The 25,690-nt window shown below is 37.3% G+C and overlaps 1 protein-coding gene across 1 annotated transcript in view; it reads right to left on the minus strand.

Annotated features, from left to right (window-relative positions):
* Positions 1-1,005: 1,005 nt before the first annotated feature.
* PCSK5 (proprotein convertase subtilisin/kexin type 5) overlaps positions 1,006-25,690 on the minus strand; it is a 201,788-nt gene continuing 177,103 nt past the window's right edge. Inside the window, exons 28-37 of the mRNA XM_072404133.1 lie at positions 19,554-19,637; positions 18,847-19,027; positions 17,015-17,232; positions 15,900-16,136; positions 14,847-15,074; positions 13,620-13,797; positions 9,653-9,870; positions 4,219-4,319; positions 3,910-4,093; positions 1,006-1,795 (exon numbers count right to left, since the gene is read on the minus strand). Of these exons, the coding sequence (XP_072260234.1) occupies positions 1,383-1,795; positions 3,910-4,093; positions 4,219-4,319; positions 9,653-9,870; positions 13,620-13,797; positions 14,847-15,074; positions 15,900-16,136; positions 17,015-17,232; positions 18,847-19,027; positions 19,554-19,637 (2,042 nt within the window). The 3' untranslated portion in view covers positions 1,006-1,382. The remainder of the gene's footprint in view (positions 1,796-3,909; positions 4,094-4,218; positions 4,320-9,652; positions 9,871-13,619; positions 13,798-14,846; positions 15,075-15,899; positions 16,137-17,014; positions 17,233-18,846; positions 19,028-19,553; positions 19,638-25,690) is intronic.

Genomic DNA, 25,690 nt, shown 5'->3' on the forward strand with positions numbered 1-25,690 from the left:
GGCTTTTTACTTTCAGTTTGGCTCAGGAATAGACACGCCCTGCAGCCAGCATCAGAGACACACACGCTGCAGCCAGCATAAAGGACACACACGCAGGATCAGATATCTGCAGCTGTCTTATAAACGGGTGAGTGTCTTATTTTAATTATTTTTTAAAAAATCGGGGGTGGCTTACTTAATGGGGATGTCCTAAAATTGGGGAAACACGGTAGGAGATTAACTGAATCCGGCCGCAGGGAATTCAAACTAACTATGTCCCGCCCCGGAGCGAGGCAGCCGAGTGCCACGCCCTCGGGGGGTACAAGAGGGATGCATTGTAGCACGCGCATCTCTTCCCACAGTACCCCTAGGACGTGCACTACTTTGCACATGCAAAGGAGTGCTGAGAACAGGATTTTCAGTAACCACATCTAAAGGGATGCAAGGGATGCTGCCTGGCTGAACAGTAGTTTGGCCAGGACGGATCCCTCCGCCTGCAGAGAGAGACAAGCTGCTAGCAGAGCAGCAGCCTCGGCCATGCTGCCTGCTACAGCGGCGTCTCCCTCTGTGGCTGGGATCCCCAGGGACACCGCGGGCTCGCAGGATGGGTAAGTTCCTTACAGTTTCTCTTTGTTTTTGGTCAGCGTAAAGAAGAAAACCTTTTTAGCAGGTATTTATCCCTCTTTCTGACCCTTATGGATAGGTTTCCCCTGCAACACAAAGACAATAAATAAGGAGTCATCTGGACAGGAAGAATGGAAATCACAACATTGGCGGAAGTTTAAACCCTTCCCATTCTGCCGAATGTGTTTTGTTTTCCTTATTGGTGAGATTCCTATTTGCGCCAGGTTCTGATCTTCTCAGCAGAGTCAGGAACACACATATAAAACAGAAATTGGTTCCAACTCTTAACTTGTCCAAGCTATAACTAAAAAATGTATGTTTGAACACATGACTACCTGTATGTACCACTGAAAACAAATAATAAAAGTATAAAACATATAGATTAAAATAAACCAAATAATATGTTTATATAGTATAATGATCTGCTTCTCATTATATTTATTTATTTTAAATACAAATTTTACATTCCACAGATAGCGGCATTTTTATGTAATATTTCACAAATAATTTCAAAGTTCTTAGCAGATCACGTTCAAAAAAACAAAATGTACTGTATACAAACTGCATTGATATAATTTATTGAAAATGTGGAAGGGAACTGTCACAGGCACTGGGACTTGTTTATGAAAAGTCAAGGTGTTACCTGGTAAGATAATGTAAGCATTTAGTGCTTAGGGTATTAACCCTGATTATTTATCTGCCACGGTGTACATGTCACCAGTGCAAAATATATATATATTTTTGCAATGTAGAAGGACAAGTAGGAGTGTTTTAATTTATTATCTAAATGAGTAACTTTCATCATCGTATTCTAAATCCTCATCGTCATCATCCTCTAGGAGTCCATATTTGAACTTGCGATACACTGTTCCATCTTGACCCATGTAAACAATATCTTCGTCATCATCGTCCTCATCATCTTCCTCACGATCATGATACTCAATCACATGATCCTGCTGAAAACTGGATGTACTTTCTCTGTTGCTCTTGAAAGATTGATAAGATTTTGTTTGATCTGGCAGCTTCTCATATCCACCTTTGTTGATGGATAAAGCTTTTGCCCGGGCTCTTCGCCAGAAGAATACGATTGCTCCAATGCTAAGCACCAGCAGAATAGATATAGCCACGAACAAAGCAGTCTTCTTGTGCCCATCATCCTCTGCCAAGAGTCCGAATGTTAACTTGCATTCCTCTAGAAGAGTACAAAAGAAGAGATCTTGGTTTATTACAAGTAAATAATTGTCAGTGCTCCATCCCGCAGTAATGTGTATTATCCATCCTTTTTCAGCCTCACTTTCTTGTACACGTTATATGCCCAATATTCAATGTAAATACATTTGTTTCTTCATTATCTTTGTCGCTGGAAATATATTTTATATTTTGACATATACATTATAAGTGTGTCTCTGGTTTGTGTTTACTGTGTCTGTTTGAAGTACTCTACAGTATAATCTGCAGAATTATTATTATGTTGGTCCTGATTAATTAAAGCTCTCCAAGACTGGAGAATTTACACTCATCAGTGAATCTGGTTGATCCAGCAAACCTGGAATTGATATATAGCCCAGGATTAAAAACATTTGGTAACAAAATAGCAAATGACACTTAAGAAAGACCTTCCAGGTTTGCTGGATTACCTGGGTTCACTGCTGTGTCCATTGTGTCTCCGCTGTCCATTGTGTAATTTATTTCAAAATCTAAAATTCCAACCCCAGTATTTAAATATACTGGTGCCATGAGGAAATCTTAATTTCTTTAAGCATTCTTTATTATCTGAATATTTGGACCTGTCTTCTAAGGTATTACATTGAGGAAGTTGTATAGTCCCATGTACCTTCCTTGTTCTGCTTTGAGCAATGTTGTAGCTAAGTCTGGCTTGGTCTACATGGACTGTTTCCCCAGCATTTACCCTGGGAGTTTAAAAGCCCATGTGTGAAATTTCAATGCTTTCCAATCGGCTAGTCTACACCAGGGCGTTTGTAAGAGACTGGGTCCACATGGAATGTTTTTAAAATGCATGTAAACATTCTTACCAAGTTCATATGTGTTTTTACACACTTTTACTAGCGTTTTAAAGCTTGCCTTTAAACGCTGGAAAAGGTCTATGACGTGTTTTCCTGTTTTCCAGCGTTTGTTTCAAGCACTTATAAACGCGGGAAAATGCTGAAAAACACAGGAAAATGCCCCTATTTAAATCAATGGCTGCATTTTCCATCCTGCAGAACTCTGCGTTTTTAATTTTTAAAACGTTGCAAGGGGCTTTATCTTTAAAGCTCAAAAACATGCCCCAAGGAAACGTCCTGGTGTGGATCAGCCTATTGAAATGCATGGGAATTTCAAACATGGGCTTTTAAAGCCTCAGGTTAACAGCTGAGGAAAACATATGTATAGTCTAAGTCTAAGAGAACTCTCCTTGCTGCGGTTTAACATTTTTAACTGCTTGTAAACTCTTGTAAACTAACATAAATGCTTCCATTGAAGTCAATGAGAGCTTTAGCGTCCGTTTACAAGAGTTTAAAAGCTTTTAAAAACTGCTTCCTTTAAAAAGAAATAGACAAGTTTACAGGAGTTTATAGAAGTTTTTAATGCCTGCTTTAAAAGCCTAGAAACTCTTACAAACTTGCATAAAAGCAATATGGGTGTTTAGGCTGGGTGTTTAGGATGGACATTTTTAAAAACACATTTAAACATTCCTACTACGTTTATATGCGTTTTTATGGACTTTTTTAGCTTTTTAAAGCTTGCTTTTACATCGCTGAAAAACGTCTATGCCACAGTGTTTGTACTGCATTTACGTTTTAATCACTTATAAACGCGGGAAAACACTTCCACTGAAATCAATGGAAATCAACGTTCCTGCGTTTTCCTGCGTTAACTGCCCGTTTTCATTTTTTAAATGTTGCAAGCAGCACTATAGATAACGCTCATAAACGTGCCTCAAGGAAACATCATGGTGTAGATTAGCCCATTGCAATGCATGGGAATTTCAAACATGAGCTTTTAAAGCCTCAGGTTAAATGCTGGGGAAAACGTCCGTGTAGACTAAGCCTTATAGGCATTTTTAGGCTTGCATCTAAACTATTGTATAAACTCACATGAACTCATTTAAAAGATGTATGGGAGTTTATAGGAGTTTAAAAAAAACAGTTTATGTAGACTAAGCCTAAAACTAAATTGCAGTAATGGATATATATAACTAAAAGTAGGCAGTGACATTCAACCCCTCCAAGTGGTCTCCTCTATATAGGAGTGAACATTACATACTACTAGGTACTACCTACTACTACTTTTAATATAATATATTACCTGGTACTTCACTACAGTCACAGCATTCCCTGGAGTCCTCTGGCTTGGAATGGCAGCAATGCACACACCTTGCTTCATTAACATATAACAAAAAGCTTGCTGGGCACACAGTACAGTTCATTGGTCCAGGTCCCTTACACTCTGTACAACTTTCATGGCATTTTTCACACTGTCCTTCTGGTCCCTATAAAATACAGATATACATATATATAATTTCTGATGATACCACATTCTGAGTGAGAAAAAACAAGTACAAATACCAATGCAATCTTTAGGAAATGTACATGTACTTCTTTAAAATCTGCATACCTGTGTACTCTTGTATTCCCCAGCAAAACACTCTGATTGACAAATTCCGCCTTGCAGCTGGTAGCTTGAAACACATGAAGTGCACATTAGAGCACCCGAACCTGGATTTGGGCAAAAGAAATAGATATGTAAACATTTAGACAAAAAAACCTTAGTGATGACAGTGCTCCACCATCATATCATTTTCCAGTGATATACTATAAGGTTATTCCAAGTGCAGCAGTCTGGTTAGGTATCACAAATGGTGGGATGTATATTCTGGACTGGGTATGCATGGAAATTGAGCATTCAAAGGGTTGCACTGCAATAGGAATATCTGTTACCTATGACTTACCACAAATTGTAGTGATAGACACATAACATCACCTACAAAATCTTCCTACATTAGCCAAGCTTAGTGTGTAGCTTGAAACTGTTACTTAATTTCCTGCTATTAGGAGTCAATAAAATCTTAAATGTGCAGAAGTCATGCAGTGTGTACTTTCATATTTTGCCAAGCACAGTGTAAAGCACTTGAACATGTACAGGTCCCATTCAGATTGTTTGCATTCCACAAAATATGTGATCCTAAACTGCCAGCTAGTCAAGTCCTTTTTAATACTACAGCTACATTAATATACTGAGCACTACATAGTTACATAGTAGGTTAGGTTGAAAAAAGACATAAGTCTAAATAAATAAATAAACATATCCCAGATATAAAACCCAATAAGACAAAGTTGGTCCAGAGGAAGGCAAAAAAACCCTGGTACAATTTGCTTCAACAAAAATTCCTTCTTGATTCCATGAAGCAATCAGATGTTCCCTGGATCAACAGTTTCTGTTATCTTTACTTTAAAGCCTTAATACCCAGTTATATTATGTGCTTCTAGAAAAACATCTAAAAAAAAAAAGCAATCTATAGTAACTGCTGAAAATACTTCCTGAGGGAGCCGATTCCACATTTTCACAGACCTTACAGTGAAGAATCCCTTCCTTATCCGAAGCTTAAACTTCTTTTCCTCCAGACACAAAGAGTGCCCTCTTGTCCTTTGTAATGATCTCAAAGTGAATAATGGGGAAGAATGTTCTCTATATGGACTGTTTATATATTTATACAGGGTGATCATATCCCCCCTTAGACGTCTCTTCTCAAGGGAGAATAGATTCAGTTCAGCTAATCTCTCCTCATAGCTGAGCTCCTCCATTTCTTTTATTAGTTTAGTTTCCCTTCTCTGCACTCTCTCCAATTCAACAATGTCCTTTTTGTGAACTGGTGCCAAAAACTGGACTGCATATTCCAGATGTGGTCTGACCAATGCTTTGTACAGGGGCAGGATAATGTCTCCATCTCTGCAGTCTATTCCTCTTTTAATACAAGAAAGTACTTTACTAGCTTTAGATATTGCAGCTTGGCATTGCATGCTGGTATGAAGTCTATGATGTACCAGAACCCCCAGATCCTTTTCCATTTCTGACTCCCCCAAATGAATTCTCCCTAGACAGTATGAAGCATGCATGTTGTTAGCCCCTAAGTGCATAACTTTACATTTATCTATATTAAATGTAATTTGCCACTTGGCTGCACAATCAAACAGTACAACCAGGTCTGCTTGTAGATTAGAGACATTCTGTATGGACCTAATTCCATATCATAGATTGGTGTCATCTGCAAACACAGAAATCCCAAACTCTATATCATTTATGAAGATGTTAAACAGTAAAGGTCCCAATACTGAACCCTGGGGTACACCACTAATAACCTTAGACCATTCAGAGTATGAATCATTAATTACAACTCTCTGGATGCGATCTTTAAGCCAGTTCTCTATCCATTTACAGATTGACTTTTCTAAACCTATCAACCCTAACTTGCATATTAACCGTCTGTGGGGTACAGTGACAAATGCTTTAGCAAAGTCCAAGTACACTATATCAACTGCTATTCCACTGTCTACCTGTTTACTTACTTCCCAATACAAAGAGTGTACATTTGTTTGAAAAATTCTGTCTTTCTTGAAGCCATGCTGACTATCACTTATATGTGGTTCTTTATCAAACTCTCTAGGTTCTTTCCAACTATGGACATTAAACTAACCGGTCTGTAGTTACCTGGTAATGACTTTGCTCCCTTTTTGAAGATAGGAACCACATTGGCCTTACGCCAATCCATCGGTACCTTGCTAGTGACTAAAGAGTCTCTAAAAATTAGAAATAATGTCTTTGAAATAACCAAGCTCAGCTCTTTGAGGACATGTGGATGTAATTCATCAGGTCCTGGTGCTTTGTCAACCCTAATTTTTTCAATCATATAAATTCTGAGCCATTGTGACTTATTTAACCCCCCTAGCGTTCAAATTCTGTCAGTTTTTTGATGCAAAAAGTGATCCTATTTTTTTTGCATAGAAATTTTTTTTTTATTGTGGGCCTGTAATTCTTAGGATTAACTCCCGGGTATGATAATTATATGTATTTATTATATTATAATCCTAAATCATAATATAATACATAATTATAAATAATAATTCCAAAAAATAATGAAATAATAGACAACAATGTATTCTTAAAATAAAATATAAAAATAAAAATGTACTTTTTTTTTTATTTCATGTTGTGTGGTGTTTTTGTACTGTAAAAACCATTTAAAAGCAGATTACATTGTAATCTGCTTTTAAATTTCCCTCACAGACCCACTCCCCAATACATCACCACTCACATCACCCGGAAGATGACCTCCTCCCACGTGATGCAAGTGGGGATGTCCCGCCCGCCTCACACAGACGCTGCTGCTGCTGCTCTGCATCTCCAGAGAGATGCAAAGCACAATGCAGGACTTCTGCATTGTGCTTTACATCTCACTGCAGATGCGAGCAACAATAGCAAATTCCGACCACCCCCGTCATTTTCTTTTGCTGCTCGCAACTGCAGTGAGATGTGAAGCACAATGCAGAAGTCCTGCATTGTGCTTCGCATCTTACTGCTGATACGAGCAGCAGCGTGGCCTGGGACCCGGGTGGTATTTAAAAGCAGATTACTCAGTAATCTGCTTTTAAATTTCCCGCCTGGCCACGCCCCCCGACGGACTGGTGCCCCGGCATCACAGCGGGACCATCTGATCGCCGCTGGAGCACGGGGCAAAGGTAAGGGGAGCTTCTAAAGTTACCCCGAGTGTGACTCGGGATTACCACTTTTTGCATGTAAAAGCCACCCCGAGTCACACTCGGGATTACCGATAGGGAGGTTAAGGCAGTGACATTGCTATTATGAATTTGGACTTGAGCTCTGGCATTTTCCTTTGTGTACACAGAGCTAGAGCTACTAAAAAAAGTGTTTAGTAAATCTGCCTTGTCTTTATCCCCAGTTACCAAACAGCAACATCCTTTAAGGGGCCTACATGCTCAGATCTGAACTTTTTGCTAATAATATATTTAAAATTTTTTTGGGGGGTTTGCCTTACTTTCCTTTGCAATCTGTCTTTCATTTTGAAGTTTTGCACATTTTATCTCCTTTTACATCTTTTGTTATATTCTTTATAGTTTTCAAATGATGAAGATGATCCTTCATTTTTTATTTTTGGAATCCCCTTTTCTTGTTCCTTATGGCTTTTTTAACATCAGCTGTGAGCCATAAAGGTTTTAATTTTATCCTATTAAACATATTACCCATTGGAATATATTTTCCAGCGTGCTTTTGTAGCACACTGAAAAACTGTTACTTGGAGGAGGGGGTAAGTGGCAGTGGTAGTAGGGGTGTAATTAACTGCCTTCACTTTTCCATCACAATTTAATCTTTAGATGCTATGCTAAACCCTTTCCTGCTGCTATTTACTTTCACAGTGTCTTTCCAAAAAAAATGAGATATTGAGACAAAGAAAAATGAGTCATGGAAAGCAATTGAATTTGTAGGCATCAATATAAGTTTCAGTCTGCAGCTGAAATAATTTCTTCCCTTCCTGGTGAAGCTGAGGTTTAGGTACTGGGGGGAAAAAGGCACTTCCATTTTTCTTTTTATAGGAGTTAAAGACAGCTGCCATATTGATGAGAATCTCCTCTCATATTGTGTGTTAATTTCCCCAGCTACTAGTGCAGGGGTGACTAACAGGCAGATCGCGATCTACCTGTAGATCGCAAAGGCAACCCGAGTACATTGCGGAGCCCTGTCTTTCAAAATAAACTTTACCACACACAGGAGCATCCAAATACCGTTCCACCATGACTGATGATCATTTGGAAGTCTGTTTGAGGCTGGCTACCAGCAATTACTGTCCAGACTATGCAACTTTGGCTGATTCCATTCCGTTAAAGACGTCATCGGAGTAAGGTAATGGCCAAAAATGTACAGAATTGTATTGTGCCATACATGTTCATGCTGTTATGCAAGGTAAACAAAATATTTTTTAAATATAAAGTATACTTGGTATATATAAATCAATATATGTTGAGGATTTTTATTGTTGGTAGATCATTTTGACTTGGTCATTTTAAAAGTAGCTCACAAGCCAAAAAAATGTGGGCACCCCTGTACTAGATTGTAAGCTCTTCAGGGCAGGGTCCCCTCCTGTGACACTGTCTGTATTTGTCTGTCATTTGCAACCCCTATTAAATGTACAGCACTGCGTAATATGTCGGTGCTATATAATATTAACAAAAAAAAACCCATTAGTTTTCATTGGTCTTAATATGGGCTTAAGACCCTAGTGATTCATTTTGAATGCTTAGCGCTGTTCTAAGGTTAAATGTATATGTATAGCAATGTATAAAGCAATTTAGGAGAAGTGGTCCGGGTGCATTTTAAATACTAAAGGGTGGAGGAGCAGTGAGGATACAGTCCTTCCTTCTGCTTTCCATAGCCATTTTAAAACTTACCATAAATGGGCTGGGGTGATGAAAATGAGTGGGATAGCTCAAATTACAAGGTAAAGATGATCCCTGGGATAAGGATCTGTGCTGGTGTGATGTGGATTTGTATTGGCTGTCCAGCAGTATTGGCTCCCAAGAATTAGGACTGTAGCAGTGGCAGCACTGTGATAGGAAGGTCGGGGACCAGTCAGCACAGGCAAATGTTCAGTGCTGGATCCGCAGTCTCTCACAACTGAGTTGCACTCAATAAGAGACCTGGACAATGAATAATATGGGTATATATTGTTTCACCAGGTAAAGAAACAAACAAATATAAGACATTTTTGGGAGGCAGATGAGATGGAGGGCTATTTTAGAAAGGTATTTAGAAAGGATTATTCCAAATAATCCATTATTGTTTTTAAATAAAATAGAGAAGCATTGTGCTTAAATGATAGTCTCTTGCCTTTTCATGAAAAACCGGGACCTTATATAAAAGCTGTTTTGAAACAACACATTGCCTTTCTGTTCACTATTTCTAATATTCTAGGGGATCAGGAGGAAATGTCTGGAACGGATTGTTGCTGTATTAGATCGGTTTAGGAAGCTTCTCTTACCACTACATGTCCTGCAGGTTGGGTGGCACCTTCCACAAGCTTTTTGGACATGATCTTCATAGTAATATTCAGGACATGGGTTATAACATTGTTTTTCAGTTCGCATCAGAAAAAAATGATCAAAGCAGGCAAGACAGTCATGAGAGTCTGGTCCTTGACATTCTTTGCAGATTCTATGACATCTCTCACAAGAGGAAGTAGTGTTATCAGCATAATATCTGCAGACCAGAAAGTAGAGAGGAAAACAACATTAGTATGTGGGAAGATTTAATAAAGCAGCTGTGTAAATGATTTGCTGGTTATGTAGGCAATAATTTACAAACATAACTACAAGTATACAACTAGTATGTCAAATCACTCTAAAATCTGAGAGGTCATATAGTGTTTGCCCTTTTTACTAGATCTGCACACCTCCATATATTGGCCAACAACCATAGCATCCCTGGGTATCTCTACCTTGCAGTGATATTGTGCCTACAGCAGCATGGTAAGCAGTGGAGGAACAACTTTTTAGCTTTAGGACAATCAGTATGGCTTAAAATTAGCTGAGCTGCCAACCAAATAGGACTCCAGCAATGATCTGTCCAGTCATGGGAATATACTGAGATTAAGCAAAGTCCAATAGGGCCATGTCCATTGTATCACACTATGGGCATGATTTATTAAAGCTCACCAAGACTGGAAAGGATACACTTTCATTGGTCCAGGATTGAAAACATTTGGTAACAAAAATCAAATGACTATGTGTCAGTTGAGATATATGGCAGCTGGCTACACTGCTTATGTACACCTCATTCAACTCATTGGCATGCTTTGATCAGAAACTGCATTTGATATCCACAGCAGCAACTGTCATACTCTAGTAAAAAAAGAGCTCAAATCAGTGAAATGACTGTAACAGAGGTAGTATATGGACTGAAAATAGCCCTGTCTTTCACCTTGCCAGCAATGGTGTCAGTAAAATGTGCCAGTAAGATGTGTAAAGCAAAAATACAGTCATTTTATCCCCTTGAAACAATTTTCTCCTGATGAAAAGTTAATAAACCAGTCGCCAGATCTATACTGCAAGGTTGCCCCCCATGTCTTGCATGGCCATCCAGCATTGGCTCTCCTTCAATTTACTTACTTCCTATGAAGCCCAAACTGTTAGTCTTCTCCTCTACTGAGTATTATTGTTGGTATGTAATAATTCTAGGCTTTGATCTCACAACTGGAAACTATCATAATGTGTCAGCCTATGCAACAGGGAGGACCATTTGTAGCTGCTAAGGACAACAGAGAAACACCCTGATTTACTACATAACCATGAGAATTGAGAGATGTAATCAGGGGAGTATTTATGCAAAACCTTGGGTTAGCAGCAAATGTTTAAATTATTATCCATGGGTGAAAAATGCCATCACAGGATGGTAATATAATTATGCTGCATCTAACTGGTGGATTGGCTGCTGTTTATTTCTTTAAAAAATATATATCACATGACACTCTCAATTTGAACTTGTTTTCATATTCAGACTTTTATGAAAGAATCAGTTTTTCAACCCAAACCCTCACAGGGCTGCATAGTGTCTTACGCTAATCTGGTTGGAATGCTATACAGCTTCACTATATGGGGATACCCAAGTGCATGGAAAGTCATGCCCAATTTCTCACGGATAGGAGACGGAGTAAAGACTCATTCACTACAGACATTCATTCATTCATTCAGGGATAACTGTACATTCATCTCTTAGATTTTATACATAAACTGATGGTTGATTATTCTATATATTCTATACATTCAAGGCATCAGTTTATTTTTATCCTGACTTAATCCCATTAATCTCGAATAATACTTAATGAAATGATTTGTACTGTTCCAGAAAAACTGAGCACACTGGAGAAATAACTCAAAGCTATATCAGACATCTCTGTGCCAATATGAAGATGTTTTGTAATGTTTCCAAGAAGTTCTTTTTTTTCATCACAGAGCACAGGGTCACCTTGTGCTGAAGTTGTGAAAATAATTAGAATTTTCAGGGTCTGTTTATCAAACTGCAACCACAAAGGAAAAGTTGTACCAAATTCACTAGATGTACATTCTGTATAACCTTGAGTGACATTTCTCTCCATGGGAGAATGCAGTTTAGGAGGATTTCTATTTATATGTATGCTTCTGTGAAACCTTTAAAGTTAGATGTAACAGGTATACAAGAAATATATGAAATAAAAGAAAGGCAAAGGAGCAAAAACATTTAAGTGTAATTACTGGAACAGCGACTGGAGATAATGGAAATCTTCCAGCACAAAGGACAGCATCAGCATAGTCTAGAGAAATAAAGGATTACCCATCGCCTGCCTGACTTTAATACTTTCTAAGTCAACCACAACAAGCATGTAGTTTAGTGTCAGAGTGGCATAAGGAAACCTGATTGCAAAACTTTTTCCAATTCTGTACCTCAGAAAGTATTACACCTATTGGAGCAGCCAGGGAACTCTTTTTTTGTGAGTGGGATCTCAGCATTGGCTTTCCAAACTTTTTTAGCACAAGTTTTTTTCAGCAAGTCTACTAGAAAGTATCCGTCCCACTGGAAGACTAGGAGGTGCTAATGATCATTTACCACCACATTTACCATTTACTCACCACAATCTGCCTTAGTGTGAGCCATTGTGAGTGTGAGCCATTCCTACAAAAAATTGCAGTGGTCACTGTGAAGAAAAGGGGAGATGCCTGCTTCCAGTATCCTACACAGGTTTGTGGGTTACGTGAGTATCCATTAAACCAGCATGTACATATCCTGAAACCTGAGTCTTGTGCCTACTGTTACCATAATCCTGCATGGTATATTTATTAAAAGTAGAGAACAAAAATGGAACAATTGTGGAATGATTTTCCAGTTTATTCCCATTTTTCCCCTCCCAAAGAAACCTGTCTACAGGTACATATGGATCTCGAAACCAACCATTCATAGCAGATCTTTCCCTGTAATGGTCACAATGTGTCCTTTTTAAACTAAATAGTTTTATGGATAGTTTTTCAGGCAGACATTATTTTTGTAGCATGCAGTTACAGATGTTCTTTTTCTTCTTTTATTACTTGGCTTATTGCTTCTTTTTGAATGATTTTGTGACCAATAAATGGGCAAATTTGCAGAGAACTTTTTGTTTTAATGTAGAGCCTTAGAGTACTGAAAACAGTTTACCATAGACAGAACAGCAGCTAAATGGGATCACTGGCCTCAAAGCAAAATATAAATAAAGATGAAAAGCTAAAAAGGCAGCAGAGGGGTAATTGCCCAATGAAAAATAAATTAGAAGATCAGAAACTGACCCAAAGTACTAAAGTTTAAAGAATTAACATTTTCCTGAGTTTTATATCTCCCCTAATATCTTCCCTTTATTATCTTGCATACTAATAACAACAATGATAAATAATTATGTTTGTTATTATAAAACAATTGGTATTGTACCTCATTGCAGTTGTCACAAAATATTGCACTAAGCCTGAAACATATTACTTAAACTTTTCAGATGATGAACAGAGTGCTATTTTCCAGTATATATTGTGTATGTGTGTGTTCACTTGAGTTTTCTGGCATTTTATATCTTTTTGCTCCTCTTTGACAATTGTTAACTTGTAACTGGCTCTAGCCAGTGTCCTTACCCACTTGGCCCTCCTACCAGCCAGTAATGCTGATTCATCTACCTTTGGCAGGAATGTGTATGTGTTGTCTGTACAGACTTCATTTCCATGTCCTTGTCTGTGTTTTGGATTCTTCCTTACAATCTTGTGTTATTATTTTATATTGGCCTTAATTATTTTATTTCTGTGTGTATATATCATGTTGTATGTGATAAAATATCTTCTAGGTTCTTTATATCACTATAGAGGAAGTCCCAAGGTCTGCTTACTGGGAACTGTTTAGCAGTCAAATCTAATCTATTACCAGCAGCAGAAAGGACCAGACACTTCCAAAATATAACTTACCCTGAGATGCAGTGCTGTACACAGCTATGACCCAGAGAGTACCATCCTTTTTTACAGGACAGGCATTGGCTGCTTCGTCTTCCACTGCAAGTCTTGCAGGTGCTATGGCAGGGAATGCATCGCTTTTCTTCATCTTCTGGATAATGGTCATCAGGGCATTTATTTACACAGGAGGAATCTGAAAAATTAACATTGTCCAAAAATCAGAAACAAGATTGGGGAGTCACACCTGCATCTTGTTCCTCTCCTCTACTGGCTCCATAATAATTTATTGAAAACCATTTAAATTCAAAGTAGAATATGCCAAGCAGAGGTGCAGGCTGTATGCAAAGGGTCACCTTTCAATGTTTTGTTTGCATACTTCCCTAGTGTCATTTTGCACTAAATCTTTTATCCAGCCTGTAATAAGTTATTATTTGTTATTTTGAAAACCTAAAGGAAGAGATTTTTTTGGTATATTGATTTTTATGGTCTGCAAAATGGGGGAGTGGCGAGGGCCATTTGCCAACATACGTTCAGTTAAAAAGTGTCCCTCTTGCCAAAATTTGGGAGGTATGTTCCTACACCTGGTCATGTGATCTGGTGTCACATGATCAAGCATATGGAGGGATGCATGGTGAAGTGTTCCCATAATGATCATGCCTATACCTTCCCTATGCCTTGCACTAGATAAAGTATTACCGTGTTTAGTACTTTGTGTACTTTGCTCTGTCGGCCTTTACCTGGAGACTGCAGTAACCATTAGATACATTTCTGAAGACTTTCCTGTGTCTGTGAGGTAGGTATATTCTACAATTAGTTTGTTGGATGACAGTGGGTGGACATAAAAATATAAGTGATTAAAAAAGTGCATTCCAAGGCACAGAAAACTCTCTCTTGAGCAGTGACATGTCCAGTGCACATTATTACCTTGGTCGTTTTTGGGCCCTTAATCGGAGAAATTTTTTTTGTTATCAATAGTTTTTGGTGGATATGTTAAATGGAGATGATGAAATCCAGTAAGGAAGTAATAACAGTAGAATTACCAACATCTACAGCTCACAGAATATTTGCCACTGAAATAATTCCTCCAGTTATTCCCCTTCCGTTTCACCCCTCCCTCCTTTCTTCCCTTTCTCCCTTTCCGCTGTTTATTACAAATAAAGTATAATAGTTCTAAAATTGCTTGATGTTAATATTTCTGCGTAAAAGCTCCTCAGTTCTCATGTGGCCTCCGGTCATACTCACCAAGCAGGTAGTAGCTTTCTTTGCAGCTTAAGCATTGGTGTTGACTGGCTCCTGTACACCTCGAACATTTCTTATGACAAGGAAGGCAACCTTTATGTTGATCCTTATATTCGTGGATGTCACACTCCTTGTATGACACACAGTGACCTTGGCTGTTTTTAACTAAACCATCTTTACATTCCTCACAAGTCTTGAATGAATGGCAAGATTTACATGTGCTGTCACATTCTGAGAAAAAAGAATAATCACAAATAAATGATAATATATATTTATAATAAATGTTACCAGTACACATGCAGTTGTTTTACAATACAAAAAGTATATCTAATATGTGTAAAAACATTTCTACACATTTTTGTTAGGTGTATGGCGGAAAGAGTTTTTTTCTTATCATTTTAGGACTGGTGACCATCCGCTCATGAAGTGATTACAAATCCCAAAATTTGGAATTCTTTGAAAAATCAAACAATGGGGACACCAGTTCTGGTAGCACCTTGTAATGAACATTGTATAAAATAGATGTTAACCCTAAAAATGGTATTAAAGCTAACCTATACTCAGTATGTCAACATTCATGGCACCGCAAATGCACCTTACCAACACTCTAAAGTGTAGTGCTGTGAGTTACCATATAGTGTGATTTTAAAAATGTAGCAAGCAATACATTTTTGTTTTCTATGGTCAGTTGGCCAGTCCCTTTAAATGAATGGGCCGCCCTGCACACCAACATGCTGTGTTTTTCACAATGCAGTGCACAGTGGTAGTGGACAGAGTCCCTAATTTTGATAGATTGAAAAGATAAAATCGTCATAGTCATTTTTAAATAGAAATTACTTCTCTCAAAATAGGAATTATTAAGGAAGGTGTATGTGCTAAATAAAAATTTGTTTAGGGGATTTTAGTTCATGAGAGGAGTCTGTATAACTGTGCAAGACTGGTAAGGTAGGGCTGGAGTTCAGTTTTCCTCTGCCATATTGTTTTCTGTCAAAATATATGCTGCATGGGTAGTAAAAGATTCAAAATCCAGCTTTAGAACTAAACAGTTTACTGTACCTTGACAAAACTTTTCCCCAGATGTGTAAAACGTTCCTTCTGGACATCGCCCAAAGCATTCCCCATTATATAGGAAAAAGCTGGAACTAGCACACTTCTCGCAGTCATCTGGATCAGGTCCATTGCATTTTGCACACATGCCATCACAAAGTAAACAGCTACCATCTTCACCATAATAACCATCAGGGCAAGTGCTTATACATTTGTCTTTAAGTAAAAAGTAATTTGGTATGCATTCTGAAAGAGGAGACATAACGCTAAGAGGTTATTATTATATATATAAAACATTTCTTAAAATGGTAAGAGTTGCAGGTGAATGTCAATACATGCAGAAAACTGTGTACATTGGTAAAGGAAAGCATTGACCACCTTTTGAAAACAACAATAGGTGTACTGTTTATTGGTTTTAATTAGAAAATGTTAGAAATTCTATGTTATGTACTACCTGTATAAATACACAAATACAGATATCTGGCTAAAGGGTTAGGCAGTGATATTACTATACAAATGTCTACAAAGGTTTTCATGTCTTTTGAGGATAGTGGGGCGCACATTTTGGAAACGGAGGGTAGCTGGTTTGCAAAAGGTCAAGGAGCTACCTATGTCAAACTAAAACAACTATCCTCAAACAGACATGGAAGACATTGAACCCATCTGTCAACGGAACATAACACCCACAATTTACGATTTACAATGTACGTAAAAAATACATTTTACCATCCCTACCCAATCTATTTGACAACAGTTCACACCCTCAGTTATGTATCTCCAGCATTATAAATCTGTGTCGGACTTTGAGGCACCATGGTTATTGGGTAATGGAAACAGAACAAGGTGGTTTTGCTTTTATATCTCCTGTCACATGCTTGGTCAACTGATGACTGTCATTAAATGACATTAAATGACACCATGTTCATGTATTAATCTGGATGAGTTACCTTTGTGGCTGTAAATGCTGGGGTATATTCCTGACACGTAATAGAACTGAACAAGCTATTTAGATGAATGGTAAAAAGCCTTAAACATTACTGAAGAAGTCCAGGTGAATGTGACTAACTACCACCAGGTAACCCATTTTCATCCTTTACTAGTAGCTAACAAGTGATAAACAGTACCTGTACAGGTTTCTTCATCAACACATGACAGGCAGCTGGAAGGGCAGTGTCGGCAGACACCATTAACGTTCACAAACCTCGAGGAGCAATCACTTTTACATGTAGATAACTCCAAAACTTTAGGTGCATGGCATGACAGGCAGTAGTCTGCAGATTTATCACAGGTGTTGCAGTCCTTGCTACATTTTGTGCAGCCTCCTCCCTGGCTAAAGAAACCTCTGTGCATGATAGGAAAGAAAACCATCTGTTACCATAAATCTAAATTAAAGAACAATTCAGAACACAAACACCTGAAACAATTTATACAACCAGCAGTTACCGTATGTGGCCGTGTCCACCATGTGGTGAATGCACATTGAATTGTGGGTGGACAAATTTAAAAATAATATTTTTGATGATTGTAAGAAATAGCAACCTACTTGCTATTAAACTACTTTGTATTTATGCAGTTATTTTACTCATTTATCTAGCATCCATATTTCATAAATGATGCCCTTTGTGGGCCTTGCAATACCCCAGTCAAAAGTGCAAACCCCCAAGCCCCTCCACTGCCCTTGCTTGGGTAAATGTTATAATTTAAAAAGTTATGCACACCCTGATCAGTTTAAAGCAGGCCTGAAGGTTAACATAAGGTTTAAATAGTTTCTACTTATAGGGGCTACTATTTATAAAACATTCCCTCAATCATTCCCTTGTGGGAATCTGCCAGGTCTATGTGTTTCAGTCAGAATGTTTGATAGAATGTCTTATACCCTGATTTATATAGAATGATTTATAGATTTGTATAGGGGGTAAATTATTGTCAATGCTCAAGATATCAGATCACATTAGATCAGCCTTTCTCAATCTTTTTAACATGGGGGAACCCTTGAAAAACATTTTAGGTCTTAGGGAACCCCTTCTATAATTACTATATTCTCAACTTACTGTATATCAGTGTGAAGGTCAATGGGAAGAATGTCTCTTACATTGTTGGCCAGTGGGAATGTCACCCTTACAGATAGCCAAAAAGATCATTGATGTCAGGTAAACTGACCAGGTTCACAAATTGCTCTATGGAAAAGGAACCCCCAGCAACCTCTGGAGGAACCCGATGGTTACACAAAATCCTGGTTAACACTGCATTGGACACTAGCAATTTTATGCATGGTATAATGGTAATCAGAGTCCCTGTCCTGATCACCCAGGTAACTAAACTAAAAATCAGACCCCTCGATGGTGCTGGTCTTTCCCAGTTCCATGTCGTTCTGGAATTCCTCTTTGCTGCGGGGATCAAGTCTTAACAGGGTGGTGCTGCCACCTTTTCTTTTAAAAAAAAACCAACAACAACAACATTTTTACTTTATATAGAAGAGTTGTCTATATGTCCTTGTATATAAAGTAAAAATGTTGAGTTTAGGTACGTTTTAAGACCCAGTGTCAGTTATAAAGTAAGGGAAAACAATCAGAACTTTGGTTTAGCTGTTTTTATATTGTATATGGTACACACTGTGATATTTCAGAGCTCATTTTTAATTTAGGTGCTGCTGCTTTTATTTACTGTTAACAGGAGTTTGTTGTTAGACTCCTGAAAACAAAACCTGCATATTTGCTTTTAGACATAGAATTCAGGAAACATGTTTCTCTGTCATGTCCTATCATAAATTGGTTTTCTCAGCTTCATTAATAATTAAACTTACCTTTTATTGATGAATTGATTTTTAATGACACAGAACAAATCTGTTATGAATCCCTAATTTCTGACAATGATACTAGAAAATATATCTTCAAAGCATACAAATCAATTCCCAGGTGGTCTGTATAATGGACTAGGTCATAAAGTATTTTCTTACCCAGGGCAGCTCTTATAACATCTCCCAGCATGCAGAATGCCATGTGAGCACTGTAGGCACTCGTTGTTTTCTGCACACATCTCACAGCCTTCTGAACATCTTTCACATCGTCTGTCCTTTGTATTGCTAAAGGTCCCCGGCGGACATGATTTAATGCAGCTCTCATCATGGAGAAATGTCCCTGCAGGTGAAATAAATGCATTAGAATATTTTCATAAAAGAACGTCACTGGTTAATTTTAGTGCTCATTTGCACTCATTTTACAAAATCTACTTGTAGCAGGTAAGGTGAGCTTTAGTTCCAACAGGTGCAGACAGCTAGCAGAGTCTAATATGTTTCCAAATAAAAAAACATTAAAAAAGCATAGCACATGCCTGCTCCCTTTTCCTGAAATGTATTGTATACCCAAGCAATACAGGAATATACTAAACAGTTTTTTTCGCCATCCCCATTCTTTGTCAGATTCCAAGGCACACAACAAGAAATTATAAGTTTAGATAATTTAGTTAGATCATAGGAGAAGATCCATTTTAGTACCACCTGAAGGCCCACCAAATGGATTTGAGTTTTTCTTTCTTATGAAGAAACACTTTAACGCATTAACGCATAAATTCAACACATATGTATCTTTTAATGGTGATATATAATACAAGCCAAGGAATTTCCCTGCTCTGGAATGTTAAAAAGAAGCCGAAATATGGACTTACCTAGATGACATGAGGTGCAGGTATTGGCAGATATATTGCAGGTCTTACAAATCTCATCACATGGTGAAAACACACGTGCATATTCTGTTAAGAAAAACATTGATTTTAGGACATTTTACATGTTCAGTAGAATCATACATTTCACAAACTGGCACAATTATTTGAAGGACGCCCTTTGATTATTACAACACAGATTTTTTCCCACCCACAAACTATAAATAAAGTACTGTGTTTAATGTGTATACCATTTAAAAAGAGATAGAAGACCACCATGGCCTGGTAAAGGTCTTTCAGAAGAATTTTGGCCAATATGTGTGATGCATAGGTTGTCTAAAGCTTCTGCTGGGTATTAATTGCTGTCCTTACCTTCAAAATGGAGATTTGCCCTCACTTCCTGTCCTAGTAACAACACTTTCCTCTGGACAGAATGTGAAGGTAAATATCCAGCAAATACAGCTATAGTCAGATCACCATTTATGTTTTTGGCTATCTGTAAGGATGACATCCATCCCACTGCCCAACAATATTATAAGGCATTTTTCCTACTGACCACCACAATAATATACTGTGAGCTGTAGGTATAGTAATTATAACAGGGGTTCCTAAAGACTTGAATGTTATTTCAAATGTTCGGCCATGTTAAAAAGGTTGAAAAACACCGCCCTAGCAGTAATTACAACACATTTTGTGGATGCAAACACTGTGATATATGTATTCTTTGAGCACAGTGGATGGTTTAGATTCCATTTGATTTTGCTTCTAAGGCCTCTCCTATGTTAGGATAATGTGGACTTGATTTGGGTGTTGGAATATAGACAATATTCTTATGATGAGCAAGGCTTGATAAGTCTGTTATACACTGAGCCACATCTAGTGAAAAGTGCATTACTACAAATGTCACTTCAAATTATGTATTTCATTATTTGAAAAGGTTTATTGGTGTATTTGGCACAGTAAACAGAATGAAGCTGTGTTAATTTTGGATATCCAGTCCATATTAAGGGAACCTTGTCAGCAGGTATTTGATCATTAATTTATAACAGCTTCCTTTTTACGAACAATAATTTTGCTGACTTAACATTTTTGTATTCTCTTAACAAATAATCCACACTCACAGCAAATAGATGAAATATTACTTATGCATTCTAGGTGATTTGAAGCTTTTTAAAGTCTGGTGTGTTCTTGAGATTGTCCACTAGGTGACAGCATAACACCATCTGTACCCCCAGTGTGTGATAGTGCACTGATGTTGCTTTTTTCAAGTTTACTTTTTACTATCAAAAATATTTCATAAAATTGCACTGGCAGGTTCAGGATCCCCAACTAAAAATATACTGCAATGCCAGCTCAAAATAAGACTTATTATTACATCCATGTGCAAATTGTGATTTCACAACAGTTGTCAAAACAGATATACCACAACAAGCACTTTTTATTTCAGTGGCATTGCTAAACAAAGATGACAATTTGACCCTATACCCATCTGGATGCCATTGTATTTACTATGAAACCACATATCAATCACAGCTCTACAACTAGAATTGTCATACACTGATACAGGGAGCTATTGTGTGATAATTGAATAATGAAGGTGTTCTACACTGCTGGGTGCTATATAGTTTGTTCAGTGTTCTGTATCTTTAACTCCAGCTAAAGCATTTTTTAGTTTAGCATTGAATGGGCAAAATATTCATTCCTTTCTCAGTTTTATATTGTTTTGTCTCTGCTTTGGAAATATTTAACTACCTGTCCTGGGGGCAACATTGCCACTAAGGTCGGAAGGTGAAATCTTAAATAAGAACAAAACAATAAAAGCTTGCTTTAAGTAGATTCTAGCTCTTCTCCACTCTTATTAAAATAGTTATTTTTGCTGTATTTGTGCTGAGATTTCTTCCTGTCCTTGTGAAAAAAAGCAAGGGGTATTCTCCCAAAAAGAAAGCAATGCCCCCTTCTTAACACTATTTAAAACCAGGCAAAAAACACATTTTGCCTAAGGAGTCATTAAAATCTTTAATTTTAAAGGCTTAAAGAAACTGTATTTAATAAATATTATGTATGCTATTTGTAACTCAATGCTCATTTATTACTAGACAAATGCAAGATCCTACAAAAGAAAAGCAAAGGTGTAAGTGAGCCATACAACAAAGATGTAAATGATCCCCCTACATTAAAGGTCAGTATGGGTTGAACATCTCCTGTATACAAGAATTGGTACCTACAGACAAAGAGATGAACCCTCATCCCTTATGTTTCTAGCATAAAGTAGATGAAAGGGGAATACAGAATGGTGAAAAGAAACTGGCAACAATAGAAACAGGTAGGGATGCAGATGGAAACCTTTGTTCTAATGCCTCTGCCTAAACAGTGACTACACCAGAATTATATACAATAAAATGCAAAGTACAAGGAAATAATAAATAATGCATTTTTAGCATTGTGTGTTGTGTTCTCCCTTACCAGAATGTGCCCTGCAGTAGGATATCCTACTACACAGTCTGGTTTATACCTAGCTTAGTGCCATTTATTAAATGAGACAGCTCTCTATTGTACTGAGGATGTATAGAATGAAAAGCATAACATTATAATAGCTACTTTTTTTTGTAAATAGCTCCTTTCAAGCATTTAAATATGCAAACACGCCTTTCTGAGACTATGATCATTATCTGCACAGTGTGACTGTCAGAATGATATAATGTTTTTGTTTTTTATGTCATGTGAAATTGTATGATTTATTCCTAGAGCAGAAAAACACCATTAAATGCTAACTTGTCAAAGAACAACCCTGAATGAAGGGTGACTACTATAAAGAATGTGCAGGGTTCGGCTTTTTCTCACCGTTAAAGCATACCTAAACTCAGAATTTTTACGTTACACAACTATTTTGTTTAAAGTAAAAATTTTGTTTGTTAGTGTTTTTGTGTGCAACACCTTTTTTTTTTCTAAAAAGTGTGTTGCACTTTACAAAAACACTAACAATTCTAAGCGATCAAGAATGAATGGGAGTGAAGAGCCGCCTGGGATACCTCCTAGTGAGATTGGCAAGTTTTTCCCCAATCTATGTTACGTAGCATAGGAAGAAGAACATGGAAGAAAAGAGAAGAAGGTGTCGGCGCCTGGCTAAAGACAGATACCGGGTCGACGCAGGACCTGATGGGAGAAACCTCACGACCGATACACTGATCTACGGGATTGACGGTAACTGTGATTTTTTTATGTTGGGTTTATTTCTGCTTTAGGCAATGCAAACTGACCATAGGATGAAAATGTACACAATGAAAAGCTACAATACATTCAACAAAAAATTAGTTAGTACGTCCAGCATTACAGGCAGCTAAATTCAATATGCAAATCCTGACTTTTCCTCTCTGGCCCTTTCCATCTCCCAAATATCCACATTTGTCTTTTAATCTAACCAACAGAGAGGCTCAGAGGTAGGGGAGGTTAGAGGAGGCAAAGGGTCCATGTCCATTGGTTCTCGTCCAATAATTGGCTCAGGGCCTATATATGACGAGAATCTGACGTGTGTACAGCGCCCGTCATCCATCATCTGAACGACTGTCCTGGCGGATCCACAGATGATGAACAATCCTTATGGAACAAAAATAGGGGGAGCGCTCAGCAGGGTGCCACTCCATCGCATTCCTCCTCCCCTCTCCATAGAGCAGAATGGTGCTGTATGTACAACACTCGTTCATGCATCGTGCAGTGCTTAGTCATTGGAAAGGATCGTGAAGGATCCTTTCCAACGACAATATTTGCAGGTGTGTATGTAGCCTAACTCTAAGTCTTCTGGTTGTTTTGACATGCTTGATTTACCACAAGTAACCTTTGCCTAAATTTTTACTGATTGGTCAAATTAGGCAAAATGTTGACAGGATTATGGTAAATTAAATATTGCTGAATTCATTATAAGATGTAGACTCTGTAAAATAATTTTATTTAAATAGACATTGCTTTACAAAGCACCTGTCCTTTATCCCTGACCTATAGACTTGTACTTTGTCTGTAGTACTTTCTAAGACATATTCTATCATAAAAAATATATAGCTAAGTGACTGAAGTGAACTTATGGCCCATACAGAGTGTGTACAACATGTGCACACTACAGTGTGTGGCAATGCACTTACCATGTACTGTTGCATTGCAGTGTCATTAATTTTAAATAGCACCCCAACACACAGGTAGTACCTTGGAAAAAAGTTTTTTTGTTTAGCATATTAGTGAACAATGGCAGCCTATTCATTTTCAATGTGTTTCAATTTATTGAAAAGGAGAACAGCATGCAACATAAAGGGCATTTAAACATGTTCAATAATGTACCATAAATATCAAAATGAGCCCAAACTAAATTAGATGTACAGTGCTGCGTAATATGTTGGCGCTATATAAATCCTGTTTATTAATAATAATAATAATAATAATAATAATAGAGTGTATGTCCTTGGGCAAAGTGCGCAACAGCTAATGGCTGGAGTAGGGAAAGAATGGAAAAACTGCCAACTTTTTTATATTTTTTGAGTTTTGCTGTTGCCCATTTCCCCCCACCTCCAGTCTAGTAACATCATTGTCAAAATTGAGATAACAAAAATTGCTGTTTCTTTGTTTTTATACTGGAATAATTACATGAACACTGTTCAGATAAATATTTTCACTGTCTATATCTTTCTGGCCCTTATTAGTATTGCTGTAGTTTCATAATTTGTACTGGAAATAATTTTAATATATATAGAATATATTCTGGCAGTCAAATACACTAAGTATGTCACTTCATATACAATATATTTTAACTTGTTTCTCTGCCCAGAATGGGTTTGCCACACAACCAGAAAACACACGGACTTTGGAAGTACATTGCTACAAGAATAGTTCTTTGTAAAACAAATAATGAAACACTTCATTTAGGATCTAACTAACAATTTAACATTTCTTTGTACACCAAAGGGGATTCTTGTTGAAAATTGCCTTTATGATGGGTTAAACTGCATTAGCGTTTCTAGTAACTGCACCTGACATCAATTGTAACATCTCATCCCAAGAGGCAGCACTGCAGCAGGAAATGATAATGGTGATGGAACATCAGTTTTATAGACGGAAATGTATGTGAGGTTTGAAAACCTTTCAGGGTTCTCAGGGACTCAGATTATCTGAAAATATTATTTTCAGTTGCATCTGTGAAGATGTACATTTCTTTTATTGGCAGGGTGATTTTATATTTTTGAGACACCTCACATAACACACAAAGATCAGATATTTAAATATTTCCTGCACCACTTACACTGCTAGTGGCATTGTTTTCACTGGGATAGCAAAACAAAATGTACAGAAAACTTGTGATGTGAAGTAAAAATAAAAGCATTCTAGAATAATTCTTAATCTTTTTAAAGGAAGCTTGCATATGGTCAAGATGAACACAGTAATTTTTAAGATGTTTTACCTATGTTACGCTTAGATTTTTTTCCCTTAAAGGATTTGGATGTTCCTATTAATACTATAAAATGTTGGTTTCTGTCACTTTTTTTTTTTTGTTTCTTGTGGACTAGCTGAAAATTATCTATTTTCCAAGCATAATAAGTGGCAAAGCCCTGTTAAAGTTTGCTTTTTAATTGAGATGTTTACTACATCACAGCTTATGCACAAAAAAGGAATGTAATTGTATATGATTTTAGTGTTTGAGATTCATGCAATAAATGCATTTAGAGGACCGATTGTGTTCCTTGGCCACAATGATGATGCTAATAATAATAACAAAAATAAATTGTATGATTTAGCTTCAAGAGGGTACTAGATGGTGAAGGTTTTAAAACCCTTATTCACATTTGCAGATAACATAAAATAATCTGTTGCATGATGTTATCATTGAGCAATAGATCACTACTGTACCAATGTGTTGCTGCAGGAAGAAGATGGGCAGAATAATGCAGTGGTAGGAAAAATTATGTAAAATGCAGCAATTCACAGATTTGAATTTATTGAGAACATATCACAGTAGGGGAAATGACTGCTATAGATTACATTTTAGTTACTTAATAAATAAGACCATTTAGACATGTACAATGTATGGAGCTACATGATGATGCGTTAGTTCTACAAGGCCAGTACTATCTTTGTTCAAGCATCATTCAACGTCAGTACTTTCC

This window comes from Pyxicephalus adspersus, chromosome 3, assembly GCF_032062135.1.
Source record: "Pyxicephalus adspersus chromosome 3, UCB_Pads_2.0, whole genome shotgun sequence".
NCBI lineage: Eukaryota > Metazoa > Chordata > Amphibia > Anura > Pyxicephalidae > Pyxicephalus > Pyxicephalus adspersus.